Consider the following 27,150-nt stretch of genomic DNA (forward strand, 5'->3'; position numbering starts at 1 on the left):
TCTATAATACAACACATTATTACACCACTACTCTACCACTACATATCTACAATACAACACATTATACACCACTACTCTACCACTATCATATTCTACAATACAACACATTATATACACCACTACTCTACCACATATCATCTACAATACAACACATTATTACACCACTACTCTACCACTATAATCTACAATACAACACATATTACACCACTACTCTACCACTAACATATCTACAATACAACACATTATTACACCACTACTCTACCACTACATATCTACAATACAACACATTATTACACCACTACTCTACCACTACATATCTACAATACAACACATTATTACACCACTACTCTACCACTATATATCTACAATAAACACATTATTACACCACTACCTACCACTAATACTCTACAATACAACACATTATACACCACTACTCTACCACTAATATCTACAATACAACACATTATTACACCACTACTCTACCACTACATATCTACAATACAACACATTATTACACCACTACTCTACCACTACATATCTACAATAAACACATTATTACACAACTACTCTACCACTATAATATCTACAATACAACACATTATTACACCACTACTCTACCACTAATACATATCTACAATACAACACATTATTACAACAACTACACATACACACAATACCACAAACTCATATACTCATCACAACAACATCAATAACACACATAATACACACATAACACCAATACAATTCTACAATAAACACATTTACACCACACATATCTACAATACAACACATTATTACACCACTACTCTACCACTATATATCTACAATACAACACATTATTACACCACTACTCTACCACTATATACTACAATACAACCACATTATTACACCACTACTCTACCATATATATCTACAATACAACACATTATTACCACCACTCTACCACATATATACAATACAACACACTTATACCACCACTATATATCATACAATTCAACAATTATACACCACTACTCTACCACTATATAATCTACAATACACACACATTATTACCCACACTACTCTACCACTATATATCTACAATACAACACATTATTACACCACTACTCTACCACATATATATCTACAATACAACACATTATACACCACTACTCTACACTAATATCTCAATACAACACATTATTACACCACTACTCTACCACTACTATATCTACAATACAACACATTATTACACCACTACTCTACCACTTATATCTACAATACAACACATTATTACACCACTACTCTACACTATAATCTACAATACAACAATTATTACACCACACATATCTACAATACAAACACATTATTACACCACTACTCTACCACTATATATCTATAATACAACACATTATTACACCACTACTCTACCACTACATATCTACAATACAACACAATTATTACACCACTAACTCTACCACTACATATCTACAATACAACACATTTATTACACCACTACTCTACCACACATATCATACTAATACAACACATTATTACACCACTACTCTACACTATATATCTACTACAACACATTATTACACCACTACTCTACCACCATAATATCTACAATACAACACATTATTACACACCACTACTCTACCACTATATCTACAATACAACACATATTATACACCACTACTCTACCACTACATATCTACAATACAAAACACATTATTACACCACTACTCTACCACTACAATCTACAATACAACACATTATTACACCACACTCTACCACTACATATCTACAATACAACACATTATTACACCACTACTCTACCACTACATATCTACAATACCAACACATTATTACACCACTACTCTACCACTACATACACATACAACACATTATTACACCACTACTCTACCACTATATATCTACAACAACACTTAACACCACTACTCTACCACAATATCTACAACAACAATTATTACACCACTACCACACACATACACAATACAAACATTACACCAGACTCTACCTACATAATTCTATAAACAACACTATAACACCACTACTCTATCACTATATATCTAAACAATATAGTGGTAGAGTAGTGGTGTAATAATGTGTTGTATTGTAGATATGTAGTGGTAGAGTAGTGGTGTTATAATGTGTTGTATTGTAGATATGTAGTGGTAGAGTAGTGGTGTAATAATGTGTTGTATTGTAGATATGTTGTTTTGTAGATATTGTAGATATGTTGTGGCAGTGTAGTGGTGTAACACATTGTTACACCACTACATATCTACAATACAACACATTATTACATCACTACTCTACCACAGGCTAGACCAGCTGGAACAGGACTCAGGAAGGTAAATGACAAATGAGTAACGTGTTTAACTATTTAAGCTATCTTTTAACAGAGGCAGTGTTGTTGAATACAGTACAATTTAGTCATAGCGGGGCTTGCTAGAACCACTACAAACCAAGCTAGCCAAGTATAGCTAGCTAGCTTTGTTGCTTGCTATACCTAAAATGTACTGTAGTCTAACATTATAGCTAGCTAGCTAGCCTCATTGCTTCTCATTATATAATTTTATTCTACCTTTATTTAAGTAGGCAAGTCAGTTAAGATCAATGACAGCCTAGGAACAGTGGGTTAACTGCCTTGTTGAGGGGCAGAACGGCATATTTTTACCTTGTCAGCTCGGGGATTCGATTTTGCAACCTTTCAGTTACAAATCCAACGCTCTAACCGCTAGGCTAACCTGCTACCTGCTTGTACACAAAACTTTATAAATGTTTTGATAATGATGGTGAAGAGTAAAGGAATGACTTTGGCTTTAATGACTCATTAGTCTTGGACTACCTATACTTCTGTGTTGTTGCTAGCTAGCTAACGTACACAATGATTGCCCATGAATGTGTAATAGCGTTTCCATCTTTCTCTCACAGACAATAATGCTGGATACACAGATGTTGATGACTCTCAAGAGATGTGAAAGGTTCCTTAACAACAAACTCCCCTTTGAATCGAAGTGACTCAGAACACCTCATTGCATCACCCAAACACACCATATACAAGTATTCCCTTTGTAGAACTGTAGTATTTATTACAGACGTTAGTAGTATATTTTTCTTCAACTGTATATACTTTGTCATACACCGCAATAACTGTTCCTGCAAACTGCTGTGTAAATTCACCTCGGTCTCCAGAGCAAATAAACTTGGTCTTGAATACAAGCCAGGTCTACTTATTTGCTATATTGACAGACTAATCTACTGTTTTAATAAAACATGTTTACTTGCCAACAAATTAGTTTAAATGATACATCAACTCCGTGCATCATTTGTTTTAGCAGTAAGATGGAAGCTGGTTTATCTAAATAAATGTAATGAATATCACAATGAATTGATGAAGAAGTTGTAGTCAACACTTTATTAGTTTCTGACGCAGCTGGAATAATTTAGACACTTATCAGTACACTTGTAAAAAATACGACATAAAACACAAGTTTATACACTGTATGTACAACAGCTAGCAATGTCTATACCAGAATGCAGTGGTGAGCATAGTAGGCATTCTATATTATACAACAACATCAGTCTAAATGAATATGGATGTTGTGTTAGTTGAATGTTCCAGGCAGGTTCCAGAATGTTCTTCAGCTGGTGAACTTCTTCTTGTGTTGGGTAATGGCAGCTGATTTAACAAGCTGTGGTGATGTTGGCAGGGACGTTGGATTTGGGGGGGCTGTGACTCTGGCTCCTTGTAGACAACCGTCTGGTCCTTTCTGTTCTCCACAGCCAGATGGACATGCCTCTCGTACACATTCTTCACCACCCACTGCTTCGAAATCTTGCATAAGATTTGTTTGTACTACAAGTCTCCTGGAAAGACATGAAGACTGATCATCAGGATGTGTAACCATACAATAAACCAAGTTCATCTGTAAACAAAAAAGGGTACAGTAGACTGGTAAATGTTTTGTTACACTCAGAGTCACTAACGGGACATTGAGATGGGCTGTTAGCAAAAATGTGAAAGGTTTGAGGAGGGCTTGACTTGTAGGCAGTCTAGTCATGTATTGTTGTGTATGAGCACCTACAGTTGTGCTCAGGGGCCAAACTTTCACTGGGTATGGGGGGACATGTCCCCCACATTCTGAAATGTTCTTTTTGTCCCCCCCAGTTTTATCATTGTAATGTGATACAAAACAAGACACGGTGTGCTTTAGGACCATGTGGACGCCTCCAAGTGGTCGGGTAGGCTGTTTGGAGTGTTTATCCGGCTGGATTTAGGACCATGCGTACATGCGTACACCACAGAGCGGGCTGACAGGCTGTGTGACGGCAACGCTTCTGGAAGGCTGGTTGGACCAGCACGGGAGAGTTGAGCATAGTTCAGTGTGTACATGTTGTGCACTTTCACGATAGTTGTAAAAGGAAAAGAAACTGGCTACTCTTTCGCTGACTGATGTAGCTGGCAAGGTAACTGCTGTATAACTTAACAGAAGAAACACATCTAAACTAGTGTTTATTCGCAGTGCTGAGCTACTATTGTAACTGACGTGTAATTATTGCTAATGTTACAGCCCCTCTCCACTGAGGTGAATGAAGAAGCTATGCTAGCTAGTAGCTACAACAGCCAGGTCAGCTCTAGCCTACAGTTATCTGTCAGATAGCGATATGAGGTGGCTATTGTTACTATCTAACAGTTGTTTGTATGGACATGTTTTACAGCCTTTGTCTTGTCACGTTTCAGAAATAAATTAACTTGACAAGCTTTCGCCAGTTGATGTACAGTTAGAGAGAGTTCTGGCCAAAAGTTGGCTGATATTAGCAATTTTTTTTTGTTGCCTCAATCAATCTGGACCTGAATCAAACGATGAAACCATCAGCTAAACAAATCAAAATGGATTTTCTGACATTTTTTCAGTGCAATGTGAGTTGTATTAGTCAGTATGTCAATGTAACGCTATTGATCTGTCAGATGTCCCTAGCTAATTCCCTACTTTTCACACTGACACAGTAATAAACAGCTCTAACTTTACAGGCTTCACTGTCATGGTGCACAGTAGAGGTCTGCGTGGGACCGATTTCCCCCGTCTGTACCCGTTAGCTTTCTGTCTGACTCCCACCCTCTTCCACAAGAACTGTTCCCAACCTCAGTCCTGCAATGTTATTTTTGGCGTATGTGACCCAGCTCACTTGCCAGCCATGTTCCCAGAAATGTTGCACTCTATGGGCAATATCAAATGCGCATACTAACTTTAGAAATAGTTTAACTGACCAGAGATTCTCACATGGCCCTTACATTGTTTTACTGGGATAGATCAGACAATATGCTAGGTGTAGTTTGAAGAGAACAGAGTTGGAGAGACTTGCACTTTCTCTTGAGCTATTTTTATAGCCTACCGTTTAGGAGTTGGAAGATGGGTAATATGGGTGGTCAATGTTTAGGCCTATTTCTAGGCAATGTGGGGCGGCAGGTAGCCTAGTGGTTAGAGCGTTGAACTTGTAACCGAAAGGTTGCAAGATCGAATCCCCGAGTTGACAAGGTAAAAATCTGTTGTTCTGACCCTGAACAAGGCAGTTAACCCACTGTTCCTAGGCCGTCATTGAAAATAAGAATGCTTTCTTAACTGACTTGCCTAGTTAAATAAAGATAAAATAATGTAGTAAGCTATAGGCCTGTTTAGGAAGTACATTTCCTTGGAAAGATAACTGTCCTGTGCTTCTCCAAGAATGATGACAGCAACGCTTGCTACGTTATGCATAGTTCTATAGCATTCAGCCTACCTTTCAGGAGGACGATTTGCAAGCAGAGACAAATACATGGGTAATCCATACTTATTGAAAATGAAAAGGCGCAACGCTCGCTCACAATAGTAGCCTAACCTATGTGCAAGTTGTGCCCTTTCCTTTTTAATGATGATTACAATTTTAGATTACACTTCGACTCACGTTTGATGAGCACCCTCCACTTCTTTTCATGATCAATATTTATTTACAGACACTGTACTAAACTACAGTCTAATCAAATTGAAGTTAATTTCCTATTTAAATTAAGTGCCACGTGATTCTCCGCCACATGTAGGCGGTCTGCTCTATTTCAATAAGACCAAACATACTAGGCACACTTGAAATCTCATGCTCAACTAGGAGAGGTAGACTACTGAATTCTGAGTGTGTGAATAATGCACACAATATATATWTTTTTTTTAATACAATAGGAAGGCTAACACAAAGCAAGCATTTAAAGGGCTGTTTCAACAAAAATTATAATTTCATCCCGAAGTTGTCTGTCTGACCGCCCGCTTCCGCAATGATCTCTGTCGGGTTCCATGGGAAGGCAGCCCTCTAGGTGCAAGTAAGTACACAACACTATGTTAATCATGTCTTAGCAGGATCAGATGGTGACAGGGGTCCCAGCAGGGTCACACAGCCAGGGAAGACCAGTCTACGGAGCTCAGGTGAATGTTGCAGTATATTCAGTGAATGATACAAAGTTCCGTATTGATTTGATGGGTCGACCTCCAGTGAATACAGTATAGCAGCTTAAAGCTACAGTCTGGGATCTGGGAATAATGGTCATTTCAATTATTGAACCATTCATTAAATGATTGGATAATGTAATGTATTAATGTACACCAAGGTAATTCTTTGTCATGCCTCATTTTAGGCGTTTCAGATGGTGACAGGGGTCTCAGCAGGGTCATGCAGCTAGGGAAGACCAGTCTGTGACGGAGGTGAGGTGAATTTTTGCAGATACAACACTTTATTCTCTCTGTCCAGTAAACACTGGACAAGCCAGATGCTATTTTAAGGCAGTCTGACAAACCTCCAAAGTTGATTTCCAAACTGTATCAAGGGTTGATAGAGGCTTTTCCCGATGACACAAGACATGTAAAACAAAAATGCGCGGAAGCCCAGGGAGATGCTATTAACGATGACGAATGGATACAGACAGGTTAGAATACTCTGTCATCTTCATATAATCTCAGACATAAATTACTGCCGTTTATAACGATCCATAGAATGTACTATATGCCAGTGAAACTGAATATCATGCACTCAGAAATGGTATTATTCTGCTGGAGGTGTAAAGAACTAAAGAGGACACATTTGTACATGTTGTGGTCCTGTGAAAGCTGGCTGATTTCTGACAAAGAGTATGTTCTTTTATCTCCACGTGTCTACATATTTTCCCTGTTTTTGTTTGCTTGGAAATGTTGATACTGGAGACTGTTATCAGAAGAAACTGTGTAACCTAGAATTTATAGTGGCTAATATATGCCTTGCCATTCATTGGAAGGTTGGTTATCCTCCCACAATGTATGCAGGAAATGTCAAGTTATGTACAGTATCACTAGATTTTGTTTTAACATTAAAGAAACACTGTGCAACTTTCATAAGTACTGGATACCTTATATGGAATACTGTACGACAAAAGGAGTCTGTATTGAAAACATGCCCACACCAGGGGAGATTTAGGAAATCCCTAGCTGCTGGGCTGCTCGGTTCTGGCCCTGGGGGTCTGCTGTACTGTTGTCACTCTGGCCTTGGCCTGACACACCTGAAACCAATAGTGAATGTTTCACTAAGATCCTTAAGCTGAGTGGGGTGTGTTGGGGGCGCTGCAGGGCCGTGGACCCCTAGGTGCAGGACGGGGTGACCCAGCTGCAGGGTGGTGGACCCCTAGGTACAGGACGGGGTGACCCAGCTGCAGGGTGGTGGACCCCTAGGGGCAGGACGGGGTGACCCAGCTGCAGGGTGGTGGACCCCTAGGTACAGGACGGGGTGACCCAGCTGCAGGGTGGTGGACCCCTAGGGGCAGGACGGGGTGACCAGCGCAGGGTGGTGGACCCCTAGGTACAGGACGGGGTGACCCAGCTGCAGGGTGGTGGACCCCTAGGTACAGGACGGGCTGACCCAGCTGCAGGTGGTGGACCCCTAGTACAGGACGGGACCCAGCTGTACAGGGTGGTGGACCCCTAGGTACAGACGGGCTGACCCAGCTACAGGGTGGTGGACCCCTAGGTACAGGACGGGGTGACCCAGCTGCAGGGTGGTGGACCCCTAGGTACAGGACGGGGCGACCCAGCTATATTGTGTACAAGAGCTCTACAGTACTATTAGCCCTATGATATGAGTTATATGGAGGGTGTGTTGTTTCTGTGTGTTCATGTGTATGTGTGTTGTCATTCAACTTTTGTTTTCCAAATCTTTCCCTTGAGATTAAAAAGTTAAAAAAAAAAAAAAAGATGGGAAGTTGTCTTTATGCTTTATTTGTAAGAGTTGTTCATTTGTTATTGATTAAAGGTGTTACAATATTGATTAATTACTTATTGATCTAGTTCAGTCTGATTATTCAGTTAAACGTACAGGACCAGTCAAACGTTTTGAAACACCTACTCATTCAAAGGTTGTTCTTTATTTGTTTACTATTTCCTAGAATAGTGAAGACATCAAAACTATGAATTAACACACGTGGAATCATGAAGTAACCACAAAAGTGTTAAACAAATCAATATTCTCTCTCTCTCTCTCTCTCTCTCTAAATCTCATGGGCTGAAACTCTAATTGCTAGGGGGGCTGGCCAACCTGAAGGGACATGTGGTGCCACTCAACTTCCAGTAAACAGTCACTTTCAAACTAGGGATTTCATGGCTAGTTGAGATAAGACAGTAATTATGTATATTTGAACTAAACACTGACACATCCAACCCAAATGTTTAAAAAACACTTACTATTAGCCAGGGTTCTGGAGCACGTCTTTAATGGGCTTGTACAGATACGGTTGTAAATTGAGGACTTATGGCTTTATAATATGGATGTACACTGAGTGTACAAAACATTAGGAACACCTGCTCTTTCAATAACATACATTGACCAGGTGAATCTAGGTGAAAGCTGTTAAATCCACTTCAATCAAGTGTAGATGAAAGGGAAGAGACAGGTTAAACAATTATTTTTAATCCTTGAGACAATTGAGACATGAATTGTGTATGTGTGCCATTCATAGGGTGAACGGGCAGTACAAAATATTTAGGTGCCATTGAACGGGGTGTGGTAGTAGGTGACAGGCGCACCATTTTGAGTGTGACAAGAACCTCAAGGCTGCTGGGTTTTTCACGCTCAACAGTTTCCTGTGTGTATCAAGAATGGTACACCACTCAAAGGACATCCAGCCTACTTGACACAACTGTGGGAAGCATTGGAGTCCACGTGGGCCAGCATCCCTGTGGAACACTTTCGACACCTTGTAGAGTCCATGCCCCGACAAATTGAGGCTGTTCTGAGGGCAAAAGGGGGTGCAAATCAATATTAGGAAGGAGTTCTTAATGTGTTGTACACTCAGTTCATATTTTTATTAAAGGAAAGCAGAGGAGGAAGGAGCAGAGTGGAGGAGAGGAGAGCGGAGTAGGTGAGCGGAGTGGAGGAGGGAAGAGGAGAGAAGAGGAGAGAGGAGGAGAGAGGAGGAGAGTGGAGGAGAGAGGAGAAGAGTGGGGGAGAGTGGGAGGAGAGTGGAGGAGAGGAGAGTGGTGGAGAGAGATAGTGGAGGAGAGAGAGGAGGAGAGTGGGGGAGAGTGGAGGAGAGTGGAGAGAGGAGAGTGGTGGAGAAGATAGTGGAGGAGAGAGGAGGAGAGTGGGGGAGTGGGGAGAGTGGAGGAGAGTGGAGGAGAGAGTAGAGGAGAGTGGTGGAGAAGATAGTGGAGGAGAGAGGAGGAGAGTGGAGTGGAGGAGAGTGGAGGAGAGGAGAGGGTGGAGAAGATAGTGGTAGGAGAGAGGAGGAGAGTGGAGTGGAGGAGAGTGGAGGAGAGGAGAGGGTGGAGAAGATAGTGGAGGAGAGAGGAGGAGAGTGGGAGTAAAAGGAGAGTGGAGGGGAGGAGAGTGAAGGAAAGTGATGATTTGTACACTCAGTATATACTAAAGAGGTATGGTTTCATAATAAGGTTGTATGTTTAGGACGTTGTTTTAGGTTCTAACACGGTACTGTATGTTGAGTACGTATGTAAAGGGTGCATCTCCAGCAGACTGAGCTGGATGCTTTTCTTGACTTCAGTCCAGGTGGTTTCTGCTTTCTTTGTCTCATCCTCACTCAACCTCGCTATGTCTTCTCTGGAGGGTAGAAGTGTAGGCTTCTCCTGATTAATCTACAAATAAACAAACAACAAATAACTAGTGTTTTCCAAATCCACCAAACAATGACCATAAGACATGGTGTCAATGTAGTATCAAAAAAATTACATTAAAAAATAAATAAAAGTACATTTATATAAAAAAAAAAAATGCATTTCCGAAGTGGACATTGCTTTCGAAGTCAAAATGAATGAGAGTAGACAACAATAACGGTGGAGCTGTCTCTAATTGGGAACCATACACAAAAACATAGAAATAGGAAAACTAGATTCACCCCCCTAGTCACAGCTGCCCATGACCTACAACACCGGTAGAGAGAACCCAGAGGGCTCTCTATGGTCAGGCCCTGACCTACAACACCGTAGAGAACCCCGAGGACTCTCTATGGTCAGGCCTGACCTACAACACGGCAAGAGAACCACGAGGACTCTCTATGGTCAGGCCCTGACCTACACACCGTGAGAGAACCCAGAGGGCTCTCTATGGTCAGGCCTGACCTACAACACCGTAGAGAAACCCCGAGGACTCTCTATGGTCAGGCCCTGACCTACAACACGCAGGAGAACCCCGAGGACTCTCTATGGTCAGGCCCTGACCTACAACACCATAGAGAACCCAGAGGGCTCTTCTATGGTCAGGCCCTGACCTACAACACCGTAGAGAACCCAGAGGGCTCTCTATGGTCAGGCCCTGACCTACAACACCGTAGAGAACCCTGAGGTTCAAGCATTAAGCATTAAAGATGATTGTTTAAGTATTTAATTAACACTTTAGCCTGTCTGTTTGTGCAGCCTTCAACTTTACTGTTTAAATTTAGACGGGTGTAAAGAGGAAGTCAATCTTTGCGGAAATATATTCTGAGGTGAAAACGCATTAAAACCTGTGAAAAGCACAGGGTAACAAGTTCAGGAAAGGTGCTGCGAGCTAAAAACGTTTCATATTTTAATTAAAAATAATTTGAAGCAGTAGACTAGTCTAAATAACACACATTAAGAACTTTACCACTGGACACAATATGCATCTGTACATTCAAACAAGTGACAATAAAGTTAGAGATATTAAGCATAGCATTTATTTAACAGTTAAGAACAAATTCTTATTTTCAATGACGGCCTAGGAACAGTGGGTTTACTGCCTTGTTCCAGGGGGCAGAACGACAGATTTGGTACGTCGTCAGCTCGGGGGATTTGAACTTGCAACCTTTTCGATTACTAGAGAGACAGATTTATAACAACCCAGACAGCATCTAGTGACTGTTGTTCCCTTTACACTGCTCTATCCTTTAGTGACTGTTGTTCCCTTTACACTGCCCTATTCCTTTAGTGGACTGTTGTTCCCTTTACACTCTGCTCTATTCTTTAGTGACTGTTGTTCCCTTTACACTGCGCTATATTCATCTAGTGACTGTTGTTCCCTTTACACTGCTCTATTTTTAGTGATGTGTTCCATTTACATCGCTGACTATATCTAGTGATGTTGTTCCTTTACACTGCTCTATTCATCTGGTGACTGTTGTTCCCTTTACACTGCTCTATTCCTTTAGTGACTGTTGATCCCTTTACACTGCTCTATTCATCTGGTGACTGTTGTTCCCTTTACACTGCTCTATTCCTTAAGTGACTGTTGATCCCTTTACACTGCTCTATTCATCTAGTGACTGTTGTTCCCTTTACACTGCTCTATTCCTTAAGTGACTGTTGTTTCCCTTTACACTGCTCTATTCATCTAGTGACTGTTGATCCTTTACACTGCTCTATTCTTTAGTGACTGTTGTTCCCTTTACACTGCTCTATCTTTAGTGACTGTTTGTTCCTTTACACTGCTCTATTCATCTAGTGACTGTTGTTCCCTTTACACTGCTCTATTCCTTTAGTGACTATTGTTCCCTTTACATGCTCTATTCATCTAGTGACTGTTGATCCCTTTACACTGCTCTATGTCTTCTTGTGATAGAAGTTCCTTTAGCGCGCGAGGTAACTTCCTCTCCTCTTGTCATTAGCACTGAGGTCACTCAATGGTGTGTACTGTAGCCTACTTGTTCGCGTTCTACCTAGCTATAAGCTCAGATAAAATCTCTCTGAGGCTTCAGTAATCCATCTCTACGAGGGTGCATATGATCCCTTTAGTAGTGTCGAGGTCAATCTATTTCCTTTTATTAGATTTGCTCTGTGGAACGTGAATGCTCCTCGGCAGGTAATTCAATATTTTTCCTGGTTTTCAACTTACTACTTTACTTGACTATTTTAGAACCATTAGGCATCTTTAGGGTTGAGAGAACTATGAAAGAGAGAGGAAGAGGAAGAAGATGAAGAAGAAGGAGAAGGGAAGAGAGAGAGAGGCAGGTGTGATATTCCATGTGAAGTTGGTGCTAATACGTTACGTATTAAAATATGAAAAGTTCTCATGCGAGTTGGTATTTTCCGGGGGAGTTTACTGTTTCTGTTGGCGCTTCATTCATCTAATTTTATTTTCTCTCTCAAATTCAATAACATTTTGACTCCGCAGCATACAAGTGGAAAAACATGGTACAGTGGCTGTTAGTATATCTGTCCCAGAGGACCTGTCATGGCTGTTAGTATATCTGTCCCAGAGGACCTGTCATGGCTGTTAGTATATCTGTCCCAGAGGACCTGTCATGGCTGTTAGTATATCTGGATCAGAGGACCTGTCATGGCTGTTAGTATATCTGTCCCAGAGGACCTGTCATGGCTGTTAGTAATATTTGTCCAGAGGACCTGTCATGGCTGTTAGTATATCTGTCCCAGAGGACCTGTCATGGCTGTTAGTATATCTGTCCAGAGGACCTGTCATGGCTGTTAGTATATCTGGATCAGAGGACCTGTCATGGCTGTTAGTATATCTGTCCAGAGGACCTGTCATGGCTGTTAGTATATTTGTCCCAGAGGACTGTCATGGCTGTTAGTATATCTGTCCCAGAGGACCTGTCATGGCTGTTAGTATATCTGTCCCAGAGGACCTGTCATGGCTGTTAGTATATCTGTCCCAGAGGACCTGTCATGGCTGTTAGTATATCTGTCCCAGAGTACCTGTCATGGCTGTCGTATATCTGTCCCAGAGGACCTGTCATGGCTGTTAGTATATCTGTCCCAGATGCCTGTCATGGCTGTTGGTATACCTGCCCAGATGACCTGTCATGGCTGTTAGTATATCTGTCCCAGAGGACATGTCATGGCTGTTAGTATATCTGTCCCAGAGGACCTGTCATGGCTGTTAGTATATCTGTCCCAGAGGACCTGTCATGGCTGTTAGTATATCTGTCCCAGAGGACCTGTCATGGCTGTTAAAATATCTGTCCCAGAGGACCTGTCATGGCTGTTAGTATATCTGGAAAATGGGTGCCATGAGAGGTGGGCAGAGCATACCCTAACCCATACCAGCCCTCTGTCCTCTTTTCTCTGGCACCGCAATAAATAAACAATTTCTCACCACTGACATTCAAATTGCAAGAAGTGTGTCGTAAAATGTCGTGGAACATGCTAGAAAAAAAGGCTTGGTTCCTTGATCATAGTTTGAAATGGAAAAAATGAAATCCATTAAAGCTTAGGGGTGAGAATTTCCGAACAAAAAGCCTAGCTTTCAAGGTCAAGATAATGTGCTGAGGAAAAAGATGTGACATTCTTCACAGCAGGAAGGAAAAAGATGGTAGCTGTCTGTGTCAGGGATTTTAATGATCATGTATTTTTAGTTTAAGGCCTATGAGAGTTGGTCAAACCACAGGCAGAAAGGGATGTGTTCAGGCAGCAGCTGAAGTGTGTGAGTGAGTGTGGTGTGTGTGTGTGTGTGTGTGTGTGTGTGGTGTGTGTGTGTGTGTGGTGTGTGTGTGTGTGTGTGTTGTGTGTGTGTGTGTGTGTGTGTGTGTGTGTGTGTGTGTGGTGTGTGTGTGTGTTGTGTGTGTGTGTGTGTGTCTGAAGGTAGAGGCGGGAAAAGAGATGTGTGTAAGCTAATTACAGCAGGAACCTGCCAGTACAGGTTCGTCCAAGAACCAGCCTTTAGAACAGTCTTCTTAAACGACACCAAGCTAGCGTAATCACCACATAAAATATCCCTTCGTTTTCACAGCTTGATCTTAGGAGACCAATGCCCCAAAAGCCAGAGCACAACAGACACACAAGCTGCTAAGACAGGGACGTAACAACCTGACAGAATCAGGGTTGGGTTGCAAAGCGTTTAATAGTTTATTTGCATAATTAAACGTTGATGTCGACAGTCTGCATGTTACAGTGAAAGGAGGAGAGTAGACAAATGGCTTGTTAACTTCTGACACACATTCCCGCCTTGAGATATACTGCATGGAAAACACAATGTGCAAATTACAAAGCAATTTTATTGACATGAAGAATATATAAATGTGGAGGCGTGAATAAATTTAGTCTCTGAACGTTGTCTCTGAATGTTGTCTCTGAATGTTGTGTCTCTGAATGTTGTGTCTCTGAATGTAGTGTCTCTGAATGTTTGTGTCTCTGAATGTTGTGTCTCTGAATGTTGTGTCTCGATGTTGTGTCTTGAATGTTGTGTCTCTGATGTATGCTCTGAATGTTGTCTCTGAATTTAGTGTCTCTGAATGTTGTGTCTCTGAATGTTGTGTCTCTGAATGTAGTGTCTCTGAATGTTGTGTTCTCTGAATGTTGTCTCTGAATGTAGTGTCTCTGAATGTTGTGTCTCTGAATGTTTGTGGTCTCTGATGTTGTCTCTGAATGTATGTGTCTCTGAATGTTGTGTCTCTGAATGTTGTGTCTGAATGTTGTGTCTCTGAATGTTGTGTGTCTGAATGTTGTGTTTTGTCTCTGAATGTTGTGTCTCTGAATGTTGTGTCTCTGAATGTTGTGTCTCTGAATGTTGTGTCTCTGAATGTTTTGTCTCTGAATGTTGTCTCTCTGAATGCTGTGTCTCTGAATGTTGTCTCTCTGAATGCTGTGTCTCTGAATGTCTTTGAGCTGGTAATGCATTTAATGAGCTACTGAGATGGAATGCAGAGTTTGATTCTCTCAAGCAGAGGTCTTTTGATTGCTTCCCTGAGCATTCTGGGAGCTGCTCTCTTTGTAACCAAAACTGTTGGTTTGTGTTGGCTATTAATCAGAGGAAGGGTAGTAGAGTGTTGTGTGTGTGTGTGTGTGTGTGTGGGTGTGGGTGTGTGGTGTGTGTGTGTGTGTGTGTGTGTGTGTGTGTGTGTGTGTGTGTGTGTGTGTGTGTGTGTGTGTGTGTGTGTGTGTGTGTGTGTGTGTGTGTGTGTGTGTGTGTGTGTGTGTGTGTGTGGTGGTGCATGGATGCTCTTCCTCGCGTAGCCGCTCGGCTGGTGACATAAGTGTTTAGTGACTAAATTAAAAGGTGTTCTCGTACACTGAGTATACAAAACATTATGAACAGAGGCTTTTTCCATGACATAGACTGACCAGGTTAAAACAATGATTCCTTATTGATGTCACTTGTTAAATCCACATCAATCAGTATAGATAAAGGGGAGGAGACAGGTTAATGAAGGATTTTTAAGTCTTGAGACAATTGAGACATGGATTGTGTATGTGTGCCATTCAGAGGGTGAACGGGCAGGAAAAAATATTTAAGTGCCTTTTGAACTGGGTGTGGTAGTTGATGCCAGGCACACCGGTTTGAGTGTGTCAACAACTTCACCGTTTCCTGCGTGTATCAAGAATGGTCCACCAGCCAAAGGACACCAAACCATCTTGACACAACTGTGGGAAGCATTGGAGTCAACATGGGCCAGCATCCCTGTGGAACGCCTTCGACACTTTGTGGAGTCCATGCACCGACAAATTGAGGCTGTTCTGAGGGGTGCAACTCAATATCAGGAAGGTGATCTTCATTTTTTTTGTACACTCAGTGTAAGTATTTGGTGACTACATTAAAAAAAGCAGTCTCAGTCTGGGTGACACACATCATCTCATAAACACAAAGTGTTCTCAGAGCTATGAGAGGATAAATTAAATATATTTTGTATGTGAGTTGATAGGAAGGGATCCTCTTGTATGCTCCCTTATCACTAAATACTGTTTAGTGGCATTCAATGTTATAAGTGGCCAGCTGTACGTGGCACACACACTCACCCACACATCAGACACAGGCAGAGAGCAAGCAGTTGGCACTAGGACTTGGGAATGTAATTGCTTACGTGCATATTTTCACATAGTCTTGGTTCAACAAATTCCAGAGAAAAAGAGCTCAGTTTGAAGAGTGCCCTGAGATGTAACGTTGTTATATACACACACACCCTCCTGTGTGTGTGTATGTATGTATGTATGTATGTATGTATGTATGTATGTATGTATGTATGTATGTATGTATGTATGTATGTATGTATGTATGTATGTATGTATGTTAGTATTGTATGTATGTATGTATGTATGTTATGTATGATTGTATGTATGTATGTATATGTATGTATGTATGTATTATGTATGTTGTATGTATGTATGTATGTATGTATGTATGTATGTATGTATGATGTGTGTGTGTGTGTGTGTGTGTGTGTGTATGTGTGTGTGTGTGTGTGTGTGTGTGTGTGTGTGTGTGTGTGTGTGTGTGTGTGTGTGTGTGTGTGTGTGTGTGTGTGTGTGTGTGTGTGTGTGTGTGTGTGTGTGTGTGGCTGCGTGCGTGCGTGCGTGCGTGCGTGCGTGCGTGCGTGCGTGCGTGCGTGCGTGCGTGGCTCTCTGGGATACATCTGTGTGGTCCCTTTACTCTCTATATAAAAATGTGTTTATCTTCCATTGTCAGCTTCATGATGTATAATTCTATAATTGTATATACTAAAGAATGCAGTTGATTTTGTTGGGGGGGGGGTAGCAAAAATACGTTATTGTATTCTCTGAACGATAGATTGATAAACACAATGAAAGTAGTTGTATTCTGGATTTGCCATTCACTTCTATAATGAGTTGTAATTACACCTACTGTGCATGTTTAGGGAAAATGATCATTTTAGACAGGAAAGTCCAAGAAAGAGCTGAACAAATGTAAAACACTGTGAATGGAAAGGGAAAGACGAAAGGGGGATACCTAGTCAGTTGTCCAACTGAATGTATTCAACTGAATGTATTCAACTGAAATGTGTCTTCCGCATTTAACTTCTCTAGGGTAGGGGGCAGCATTTCTGAATTTTGGATGAAAAGCGTGCCCAAACTAAACTGCCTGCTACTCAGGCCCAGAAGATAGGATTTGCATATAATTGGTAGATGTGGATAGGAAACACTCTAAAGTTTCCAAAACTGTTAAAATAGTGTCTGTGAATATAACAGAACTGATTTGGCAGGTGAAAACCTGAGAACAATCCATCCAGGAAGTAGGATTTTTTGTTGTTGTTGTACTTTTCTATTCAATGCCATTACAGTATCCATTGACTTACCCAACCTTTCTCTGAATGCAAGCATCTTATTAAGTCCATGAACGACACCTTTATTTAATGTCATACTCTAATTACATTTTCTTTAAGAAACTTTACAGTGTTTTCTATCCAAATCTACCACATACAGTGGGGAGAACAAGTATTTGATACACTGCCGATTTTGCAGGTTTTCCTACTTACAAAGCATGTAGAGGTCTGTAATTTGTCTCATAGGTACACTTCAACTGTGAGAGACGGAATCTAAAACAAAAATCCAGAAAATCACATTGTATGATTTTTAAGTAATTCATTTGCCATTTTATTGCATGACATAAGTATTTGATACATCAGAAAAGCAGAACTTAATATTTGGTACAGAAACCTTTGTTTGCAATTACAGAGTCATACGTTTCCTGTAGTTCTGTAGTTCTTGACCATACTATGGTGTGTGGGTTACTGTAATGGTGTATGGGTTACTGTAATGGTGTATTCTGTAATGGTGTATGGGTTACTGTAATGGTGTATTCTGTAATGGTGTAAGGGTTACTGTAATGGTGTGTGGGTTACTGTAATGGTGTATGGGTTACTGTAATGGTGTATTCTGTAATGGTGTATGGGTTACTGTAATGGTGTATGGGTTACTGTAATGGTGTATTCTGTAATGGTGTATGGGTTTCTGTATGGTGTATGGGTTTCTTTAGTTGTCTATGGGTTAGTGTAATGTTGTATGGGTTTCTGTAATGGTGTATGGGTTTCTGTAATGGTGTATGGGTTTCTTTAGTTGTCTATGGGTTACTGTAATGGTGTATGGGTTACTGTAATGGTGTATTCTGTAATGGTGTATGGGTTTCTGTAATGGTGTATGGGTTACTGTAATGGTGTATGGGTTTCTTTAGTTGTCTATGGGTTAGTGTATGGTGTATGGGTTAGTGTAATTATGGTTGACTGAAATTGTCTATGAGTTACTGCATTGGTGTGTGGGTTACTGATTGTGTGTGGGTTTGTTGGGTGTGTGGTTCTGCATTGGTGTATGGGTTACTTGCATTGGTGTATGGGTTACTGCATTGGTGTGTGGGTTACTGCATTGGTGTATGGGTTACTGCAATGGTGTTATGGGTTACTGCATTGGTGTATGGGTTACTGCATTGGTGTATGGGTTACTGCATTGGTGTATGGGTTACTGCATTGGTGTATGGGTTACTGCAATGGTGTATGGGTTAATGCAACTGTGTATGGGTTACTGCATTGGTGTATGGGTTACTGCATTTGGTGTATGAGTTACTGCATTGGTGTATGGGTTACTGCATTGGTGTATGGGTTCTGCATTGGTGTATGGGTTACTGCAATGGTGTATGGGTTAATGCAACTGTGTATGGGTTACTGCATTGGTGTATGGGTTACTGCAATGGTAATGGGTTTCTTTAGTTGTCTATGGTTTAGTGTAATTGTGTATGGGTTTCTTTAGTTGTCTATGGTTTAGTGTAATGGTGTATGGGTTACTGTAATGGTGTTGGTTATTTTAATGGTGTATTCTGTAGTGGTGTATGGGTTACTGTAATGGTGTATGGCTTATTTTAATGGTGTATTCTGTAATGGTGCATGGGTTACTGTAATGGTGTATGGGTTACTGTAATGGTGTATGGGTTACTGTAATGGTGTATTCGTTACTGTAATGGTGTATGGGTTATTTTAATGGTGTATAGGTTACTCTAATGTTGTATGGCATACTTTAATGGTGTATGGGTTATTTTAATGGTTTATTATGTAATGGTGTATGGGTTACTGTAATGGTGTATGGGTTAATCTAATGTTGTATGGGTTACTTAATGGTGTATGGGTTACTTTAATGGTGTATAGGTTACTGTAATGGTGTATGGGTTACTGTAATGGTGTGTGGGTTACTGTAATGGTGTATGGGTTATTTTAATGGTGTATAGGTTACTCTAATGTTGTATGGCATACTTTAATGGTGTATGGGTTATTTTAATGGTGTATTCTGTAATGGTGTATGGGTTACTGTATGGTGTGTGGTTACTGTAATGGTGTATGGGCTATTTTAATGGTGTATTCTGTAATGGTGTATGGGTTACTGTTAATTATGGGTTGCTCTAATTGGTGTATGGGTTATTTTAATGGTGTATTCTCTAATGTTGTATGGGTTACTGTAATTATGGGTTGCTCTAATTGTGTATGGGTTACTGTAATGGTGTATGGATTACTGTAATGGTTATGGGTTAATGAGTAAATGCTGAGAGGCCCACTAAGAAACGGCCTGTCCTTCATCCTACAGCACAGCTCTTTATCACCCTGAATCACTCTTCTCTGATGGTTTGTATAGGAGGGACCAGATAACCTGCCACGAGACAAGACTGACAGGTCTTTCTCCTCATCAACCACGCACACACACACACACCACACACACACACACCACACACACACACACACACACACACACACACACACACACACCACACACACACACACACACACACACACACACAATGATTTACATTCCAGATAGGACCATGCCAAGCCGCAGAGCGGAGCTCTGATAGACGTGGTCTGTGTTTACAAGCTCCAGATTTATGTACAGAAGAAAAGATTTTCAGATTTCACCTTTTCAATTAGAGCTGACGTGATTGGTGGAACGTGATTGGTGGAACGTGATTGGTGAACGTGATTGGTGAACGGCTGAGACAGTTGCTGCTACCCAAATTGCAGATTGAATGTTGGATGTGTCTCATTGACAACTCTAGGGCAGTGTGCTTCTCATCGAGCTCATTACTACAAGAACGAATCGAGAAATCAAAGGCCAAACTTATCGTTAAGAACTTCGTAGGAACTTCAGAGGACGCATATTTAAAATGTAGATTCACAGTGAAGTTGCCCCCTTTTGAAATCAGAAAGTCACAAAGCATTGATTGCTCCTCCTGCTGAAAATGCACTAACCACAAACCACATCTGTAGTCCATTGTTAAGAAGGTCCTTCAAAGGAGCTATGTGCCCTACCACTGTCTGTGCAACATCTGCAGTCTAGAACTGTAACTAGCAGACCTCCGGCTCCCCCTCAATCTCCCAAATTGATGTACCACTCAGCAACCCCTGCGATGCAATATATGACTCCCCCCCCCCCCCCCCCTTCCCCAGACTCGCAGTTAACCTGCAACAAATCAGACATTTATGTTCGGGAGCTCAGCCAAGTCTATCTGGGAACATTAAAAAGAAAATGGGTGAGGTGCAAGTTTTATCCATGACACCAAAAAAACATGTCTATATTCTAATAGACATAGTCAGAGCTAGGATCCTTCTCTGAGCTAGGAGGCTAGGAGGCTAGGAGGCTAGAAGGCAAGGAGGCTAGGAGGCTAGGAGGCTAGGAGGCTAGAAGGCAAGGAGGCTAGGAGGCTTGGAGGCTAGGAGGCTAGGAGGCTAGGAGGCTAGGAGCTCAGCTAACTGGGGTTGGATTTCAGCAGTGTGATGGGAGGTAACGTTGATTCAATTTCAGCCTCCACAGAGCTTCTCACTAACCTGCTCTGGGACGAGGATTTACTACCCATGATGCTTGGAGATAGCACCATGTGACCTCGGTAGACTTGCTGAAGTGAGAGGAGAGATGGGATTCACTTTGTACAGAGGAAATAGCAGTGAGTTGAGTCATGAGCACTTATCAGAGGGTTTAGATCAATTCAAGGTCCCAGAAGTTCTGACGATAGTAAAAAAAGCGATTTCAAATTCTCACAAGCAGAAACATATAAATTTTCCTATAAAATACAGTTCAAGGGTATTCTCAGTTATCTTCTCAAATGCTATTTTTTTTACCGTTATCTCTAGATGCATGTTGGCTAAGCACCGAAAAACACAACTATTTTCTGAGAACTTACAACTTCTTTCTCCTGTCCATGGGATCTCCACAATAAGCTCTGTTATGGTGTTATGGCCTGTAACCAGTCTGGCCTATAGTAGAAGATGTCATTATACGTCCCACGGCAGAGCGGCTCACTCTCGTCTGTTCTGTGCCATCGAGCTCTTGAAGGTGCTTTCAAAAAGAGAGACTCCAAAAGGCAGAAGTGTCTGAAAATGACATGCTATGAGGTCATTAACTTTTATCCTTCAACTGGGCTGTGGATTTATGTGAGAATGCCAAGGCATTATTAAAGAATGGCTCCAGCATTGTTGGAAGGGATGAGATCAGAACAATAGGAGAAACACTGGAAGGAAACTAGGTGAATGCCGATGAGATTAAATGATTAGTCGAAATGTCTTTTTTAATTTCCCTGTTGGTTTGAGAGGTGTGCTCGCACCATGTGTCGGACCGGCGCTGCTTTCCTAGCGTAAAATCTGATGCTTGTTAGAAAGCCGGTCATAACTCATGTTGACGCGTAACACTGCCAAGGAGCAAACAGCTTTGTCTAATCACGTGGGACTCCTTTGAGAAAACAACAGAACAATGTCATTCACAGCACAGCCCTAGTAGAAAGCCACATAACTAGGCGGCCATTTTGAGAGAAAAAAAACTGAACAAAGTAATTCATAGCGAAGCCCTATTAGAAAACCACATAACTAGGCGGCCATTTTGAGAAAAAAAAGAATGAAAAAAAGTAAACTTGAGGTTGGTGTGGCCCCCGCTCTTCCAGACACTGCCGTCATCGCCAACCTAAATGGTCAGTCAATTTAAGGGCCGGGTTGTGAATAGTAAGGGACGTGAAAAGGCAGAGAGAGTGTTACGATATGCCAGACTCATATTTCTCGCCTCTGCCTTGTGGATTATGGCTTTCATATTGGGTCTCGGAAAAATTGCAATGCATTCCCAAACACTGGCGTGAGAGACCTGTAATTTACTTTCTTTGCCTGGGTGCTCAGCTGAGCTCGGTGGGGGCATCAGACTCCCCTCTCTACTCTCCCCAGGGTCAGTGGTTCAGACAGAGAGAGCGAGAAAGACAGAGAGAGAGAGAGAGAGAGACAGAGAGAGAGAGAGAGAGAAAGAGAGAAAGAGAGAAAGAGACAGAGAGAGAGAGAGAGACGGAGAGAGCAAGAGAGAGAGAGAGACGGAGAGAGCGAGAGAGAGAGAGAACGAGAGAGAGAGACAGAGAGAGAGAGACAGAGAGAGCGAGAAGGTGAGAGAGTGTCTGCATTGTTTTGTAATTGATGTCAAATATGCAGTAGACGTAGAAAAACCCAGCAAACCATATACTGTACGTAATTTGTAGGGCATGCCTGCAGCTACAAACATGTAGCTGTGTGTTTCAGCAGGAAACCACTTTCCTCTCAAACATAATGTACAAACAAGGGGATAAGCCCACACAGTCAGACAGGCTGAGCCAGGGAGAGGGTAAACATCACAACTAAAAACCCAGGAGCTGTCAATCACCGCAAATCAACTCCTGTGCCTCACCGAAGAGAAAATGCAGGCTGTCCTCTACACCTAGACTTCACCATCCTCGCTGGTTCACAGCCAAACTGCAGCTACAGCCCTGTTTTTTTTTTTACCCACTCCTCCCACCTTCTGAGGAAACATTTGGGAATGTTCTTTTTTTATTTTCGTGGGCGGTGGTGCTTCATGGGAAGGCACTCTGACTGTGTCTTCACCTTCAGTCTGTACGCTCCTTGCTGCTCTTCGCCGAATGTCGCCCTGCCTGACAGAATCCTCCTACTCCCCCCCCCTCCTTCACTCTGATCTTGTTCTTCTCTTTTCACAGCGCTGGCGAGAGGAGCAGAAAACTGACTGCTGAGCGCCCAAGTGGATCATGGGAGGCAGACACAGTCGTACAGAGCACTCAGTAATGGTCTTTAGACGAAGAACACATGGCCTTCTGAGGAAAACTAGATCAATGGACATAACTCTAACAAGGAATACTACATCTACATGTCCTACATGTGTCTGCTAGCCGGACTGCTGTATCCTCCTGGCAGAGACATGTCAAAAAGAACATTCCCTATGCCCTCCCACCAACCAACAGACTCCGGTCTCTCCCCCAATCCACTCCCACACCCACCAACCAACAGACTCCGGTCTCTCCCCCAATCCACTCCCACACCCACCAACCAACAAACATATTCTTGTCTCTCCCTCAACACACTCCCACTCCCACCAACAAATAGATTCCGGTATCTACTCTCACCAGCAAAGACACTCCGGTCTCTACTCCCACTCTCACCAGCAAAGAGACTCCGGTATCTACTCCCACTCTCACCAACAAAGAGACCACGGTCTCTACTCCCACTCTCACCAACAAAGAGACTCCGGTCTCTACTCTCACCAACAAAGAGACTCCGGTCTCTACTACCACTCTCACCAAACAAAAGACTCCTTCTCTACTACCACTCTCACCAACAAAGAGACTCCGGTCTCTACTCCACTTCACCAACAAAGAGACCCCGGTCTCTTACTCCCACTCTCACCAACCAAGAGACTCCGGTCTCTACTCCCACTCTCACCAACCAAGAACTCCGTCTCTACTCCCACTCTCACCAACAAATAGACTCCTCTTCTATATCTACCACTCTCACCAACAAAGAGACCACGGTCTCTACTCTCCCTTCACCAACAAAGAACACCGTCTCTACTTACCACCAACAAAGAGACTCCGTCTCTTACTACCACACTCTCACCAACAAGAGACACTAGATCTCTACTCCCACTCTCACCAACAAAGAGACTCTCTTATCCTCCACTCTCACCAACAAGAGACTGTCTCTACCTCACTCTCACCAACAAGAACTCCTAATACTCCCACTCTCACCAACAAAGAGACTATCCGACTCTACTCCCACTCTCACAACCAAACAGACTCCGGTCTCTACTCCCACTCTCACCAACAAAGAACTCGGTCTCTACTCCCACTCTCACCAACAAAGAGACTCCGGTCTCTACTCCCACTCTCACCAACCAAAGACTCAGTCTCTACTCCCACTCTCACCAACAAAGAGACTCGGTCTCTACTCCCACTCACCAAACAAAAGACTCCGGTCTCTACTCCCACTCCTCACCAACAAAGAAACTCCGGTCTCTACTCCCACTCTCACCAACAAAGAGACTCCGGTCTCTACTCCCACTCTCACCAACAAAGAGACTCCGTGCTCTACTCCCACTCTCACCAACAAAGAGACTACGTCTCTACTCTCACCAACAAAGAGACTCCGTCTCTACTACCACTCTCACCAACAAAGAGACTCCGTCTCTACTACCACTCTCACCAACAAAGAGACTCCGGTCTCTACTCCCACTCTCACCAACAAGAGACTCCGGTCTCTACTCCCACTCTCACCAACCAAGAGACTCCGGTCTCTACTCCCACTCTCACCAACCAACAGACTCCGTCTCTACTCCCAATCTCACCAACCAAAGACTCCGGTCTCTACTCCCACTCTCACCAACAAAGAACTCCGGTCTACTCCCACTCTCACCAACAAAGAGACTACGACTCTACTCCCACTCTCACCAACCAACAGACTCCGGTCTTTACTCCCACTCTCACCAACAAAGAGACTCCTATCTTATCCCACTCTCACCAACAAAGAGACTACGGTCTCTACTCCCACTCTCACCAACCAACAGACTCCGGTCTCTACTCCCACTCTCACCAACAAGAGACTCCGGTCTCTACTCCCACTCTCACCAACAAAGATCTCCGGTCTCTACTCCCACTCTCACCAACAAATAGACTCCGTTCTATACTACCACTCTCACCAAACAGAGACCACGGTCTCTACTCCACTCTCACCAACAAAGAGACTACCGACTCTACTCCCACTCTCACCAACAAAGAACTACGGTCTCTACTCCCACTCTCACCAACCAACAGACTCCGGTCTCTCTACTCCCACTCTCACCAACAAAGAACTCGGTCTCTACTCCCACTCTCACCAACAAAGAGACCACGTGCTCTACTCCCACTCCACCACCAAAGACTCCGGTCTCTACTCCACTCTCACCAACAAAGAGCCACGGTCTCTACTCCCACTTCACCAACAAAAAGACTCCGGTCTCTACTCCCACTCCCACCAACAAAAGACTCCTGTCTACTCCCACTCTCACCAACCAAGAGACTCCGGTCTCTACTCCCACCTCTCACCACCAAGAGACTCCGGTCTCTACTCCACTCTCACCAACAAAGAGACTCCGGTCTCTACTACCCACTCCACCAACAAAAGACTCGCGTCTACTACCACTCTCACCAACAAAGAGACTCCGTCTCTATCTCACTCTCACAACAAAGAGACTCGGTCTCTACTTCCCACTCTCACCAACAAAGAACTCTCTCTACTCCCACTCTCACCAACCAAGAGACTCCGGTCTCTACTCCCACTCTCACCAACCAAGAGACTCCGGTCTCTACTCCCACTCTCACCAACAAAGAGACTCCGTCTCTATCCACTCTCACCAAACCAATGGATCTCCGGTCTCTACTCCCACTCTCACCAACAAAGAGACTCCGGTATCTACTCCCACACCCACCAATCAACAGACTGTGCTGTATGAGCAGAAAGAGAAGAGAGCGTAGGAGCAGGACAGAATGTTATGTGGGTTCAAGGATGAGCTCAGAGCTGTCTGCAAAATGGAAATCCAAACAGAATTGTGAGCTGCTTCTCAGCAACATAAAATGACAGCCATGTAAATAATGCTGGTGGAATGTACTTCAATTGATGCTCAATTTACTTTTCTTCACAAAAAAGGGTCAACTTGCTCTTTTTAAGGTGTTTTGGCTTCCTTCTCACGCCAAGTTCTGTGAAAGGAGCTTAACCAGGACCATAGACCTCCTTTACTGCTAGCTGTGTTAGTGCTGCTGAAAATCATTATGGCACCCAGTGGCAGAGTTACCATTAGGCAGAAGAGGCAAGTGCCTCAGGCCTCACATCATCAGTCCTCACGGACATCATGAGCTGGGCATCATTTAAAAAAAAGTATACTGGTAATCGTTTGTTTTAATTTTTCAGCTTGAGGCCCCTTCATGCTCCACTCGTTAATAAGGGATTATTCCAACCCTGACAGAGTTAAGGGGGGTTCTCAGACTGGCCTCTGTCTGGGGCCTCAAGTCCGCCCCTGATGGCACCATATGTCTGTCATGACCTTGGTATATGTTCACTTCAAATTTATGACGTTTAACATAAAACAGATGTTAAAGCTGGAAAATTGAAATCAATGACTTGGACTAATGACCCGGAAGTGTGAACCAGTTACTGTTGAGAGAATAAAAACGGAACCTCTGAAATGTTGAGTCGACCACCGTCAAATGAAAACACCATCGGGCTGGCACACACATGCCCTCATTACAGATAATCACTCGCAAGAAACACTCCCCCCCCCCAAAAAATACCCTCTTTTCTGAAACCCCAAAGCCAATTACATAGCACTTATTATACAATAATATGATTGAAATGTTTCCTCTGTATTTTCTTATTAAGTATGTTCGTAGCGCTTTATAAAAAGATCTGATTACAAATGGTTATACACTTCAACGTAAGTCAATGAATGTAACAGGGCTGTTCTTCATGATGTAGACATTTAGTCAATATTCAGAAGCAAGCCTTCAAATAAAGTTTGGCTGAATTAGTTATTATTCACAAGCCTTCAAAATAAAGTGTTGCTACATTTAAGTTGGCATTGTGAACAGATCACATCTAAATAAGACAGCTATAATATTCACTCCACCTCAATGAGGCACGGT

At 42.5% G+C, this 27,150-nt stretch overlaps 1 protein-coding gene across 1 annotated transcript; it reads left to right on the forward strand.

Annotated features, from left to right (window-relative positions):
- Nucleotides 1–10,613: 10,613 nt before the first annotated feature.
- On the forward strand, nucleotides 10,614–25,964 carry LOC139024201 (mucin-3A-like). The gene is made up of 3 exons (XM_070438792.1): nucleotides 10,614–10,813; nucleotides 23,608–25,081; nucleotides 25,251–25,964. The coding sequence occupies exons 1-3, from the start codon at nucleotides 10,614–10,616 to the stop codon at nucleotides 25,962–25,964; spliced, it is 2,388 nt and encodes a 795-aa protein (XP_070294893.1).
- The last annotated feature ends 1,186 nt before the right edge of the window (nucleotides 25,965–27,150 follow it).

This window comes from Salvelinus sp. IW2-2015, unplaced genomic scaffold (genome assembly GCF_002910315.2).
Source record: "Salvelinus sp. IW2-2015 unplaced genomic scaffold, ASM291031v2 Un_scaffold1184, whole genome shotgun sequence".
In the NCBI taxonomy this organism is placed as follows: domain Eukaryota; kingdom Metazoa; phylum Chordata; class Actinopteri; order Salmoniformes; family Salmonidae; genus Salvelinus; species Salvelinus sp. IW2-2015.

Bases quoted from the DNA above. Each gene is read 5' to 3' on its own strand.
- LOC139024201 (XM_070438792.1), top strand. From the start codon at position 10,614: ATGGTCAGGCCTGACCTACAACACCGTAGAGAAACCCCGAGGACTCTC. The intron at 10,814-23,607 runs GTCAGGCCCTGA...TACTCTCACCAG, and splicing joins AACCCAGAGGGCTCTCTATG to CAAAGACACTCCGGTCTCTA. The intron at 25,082-25,250 runs GTCTCTACTCCC...TCACCAACAAAG, and splicing joins CTCACCAACAAGAGACTCCG to AACTACGGTCTCTACTCCCA.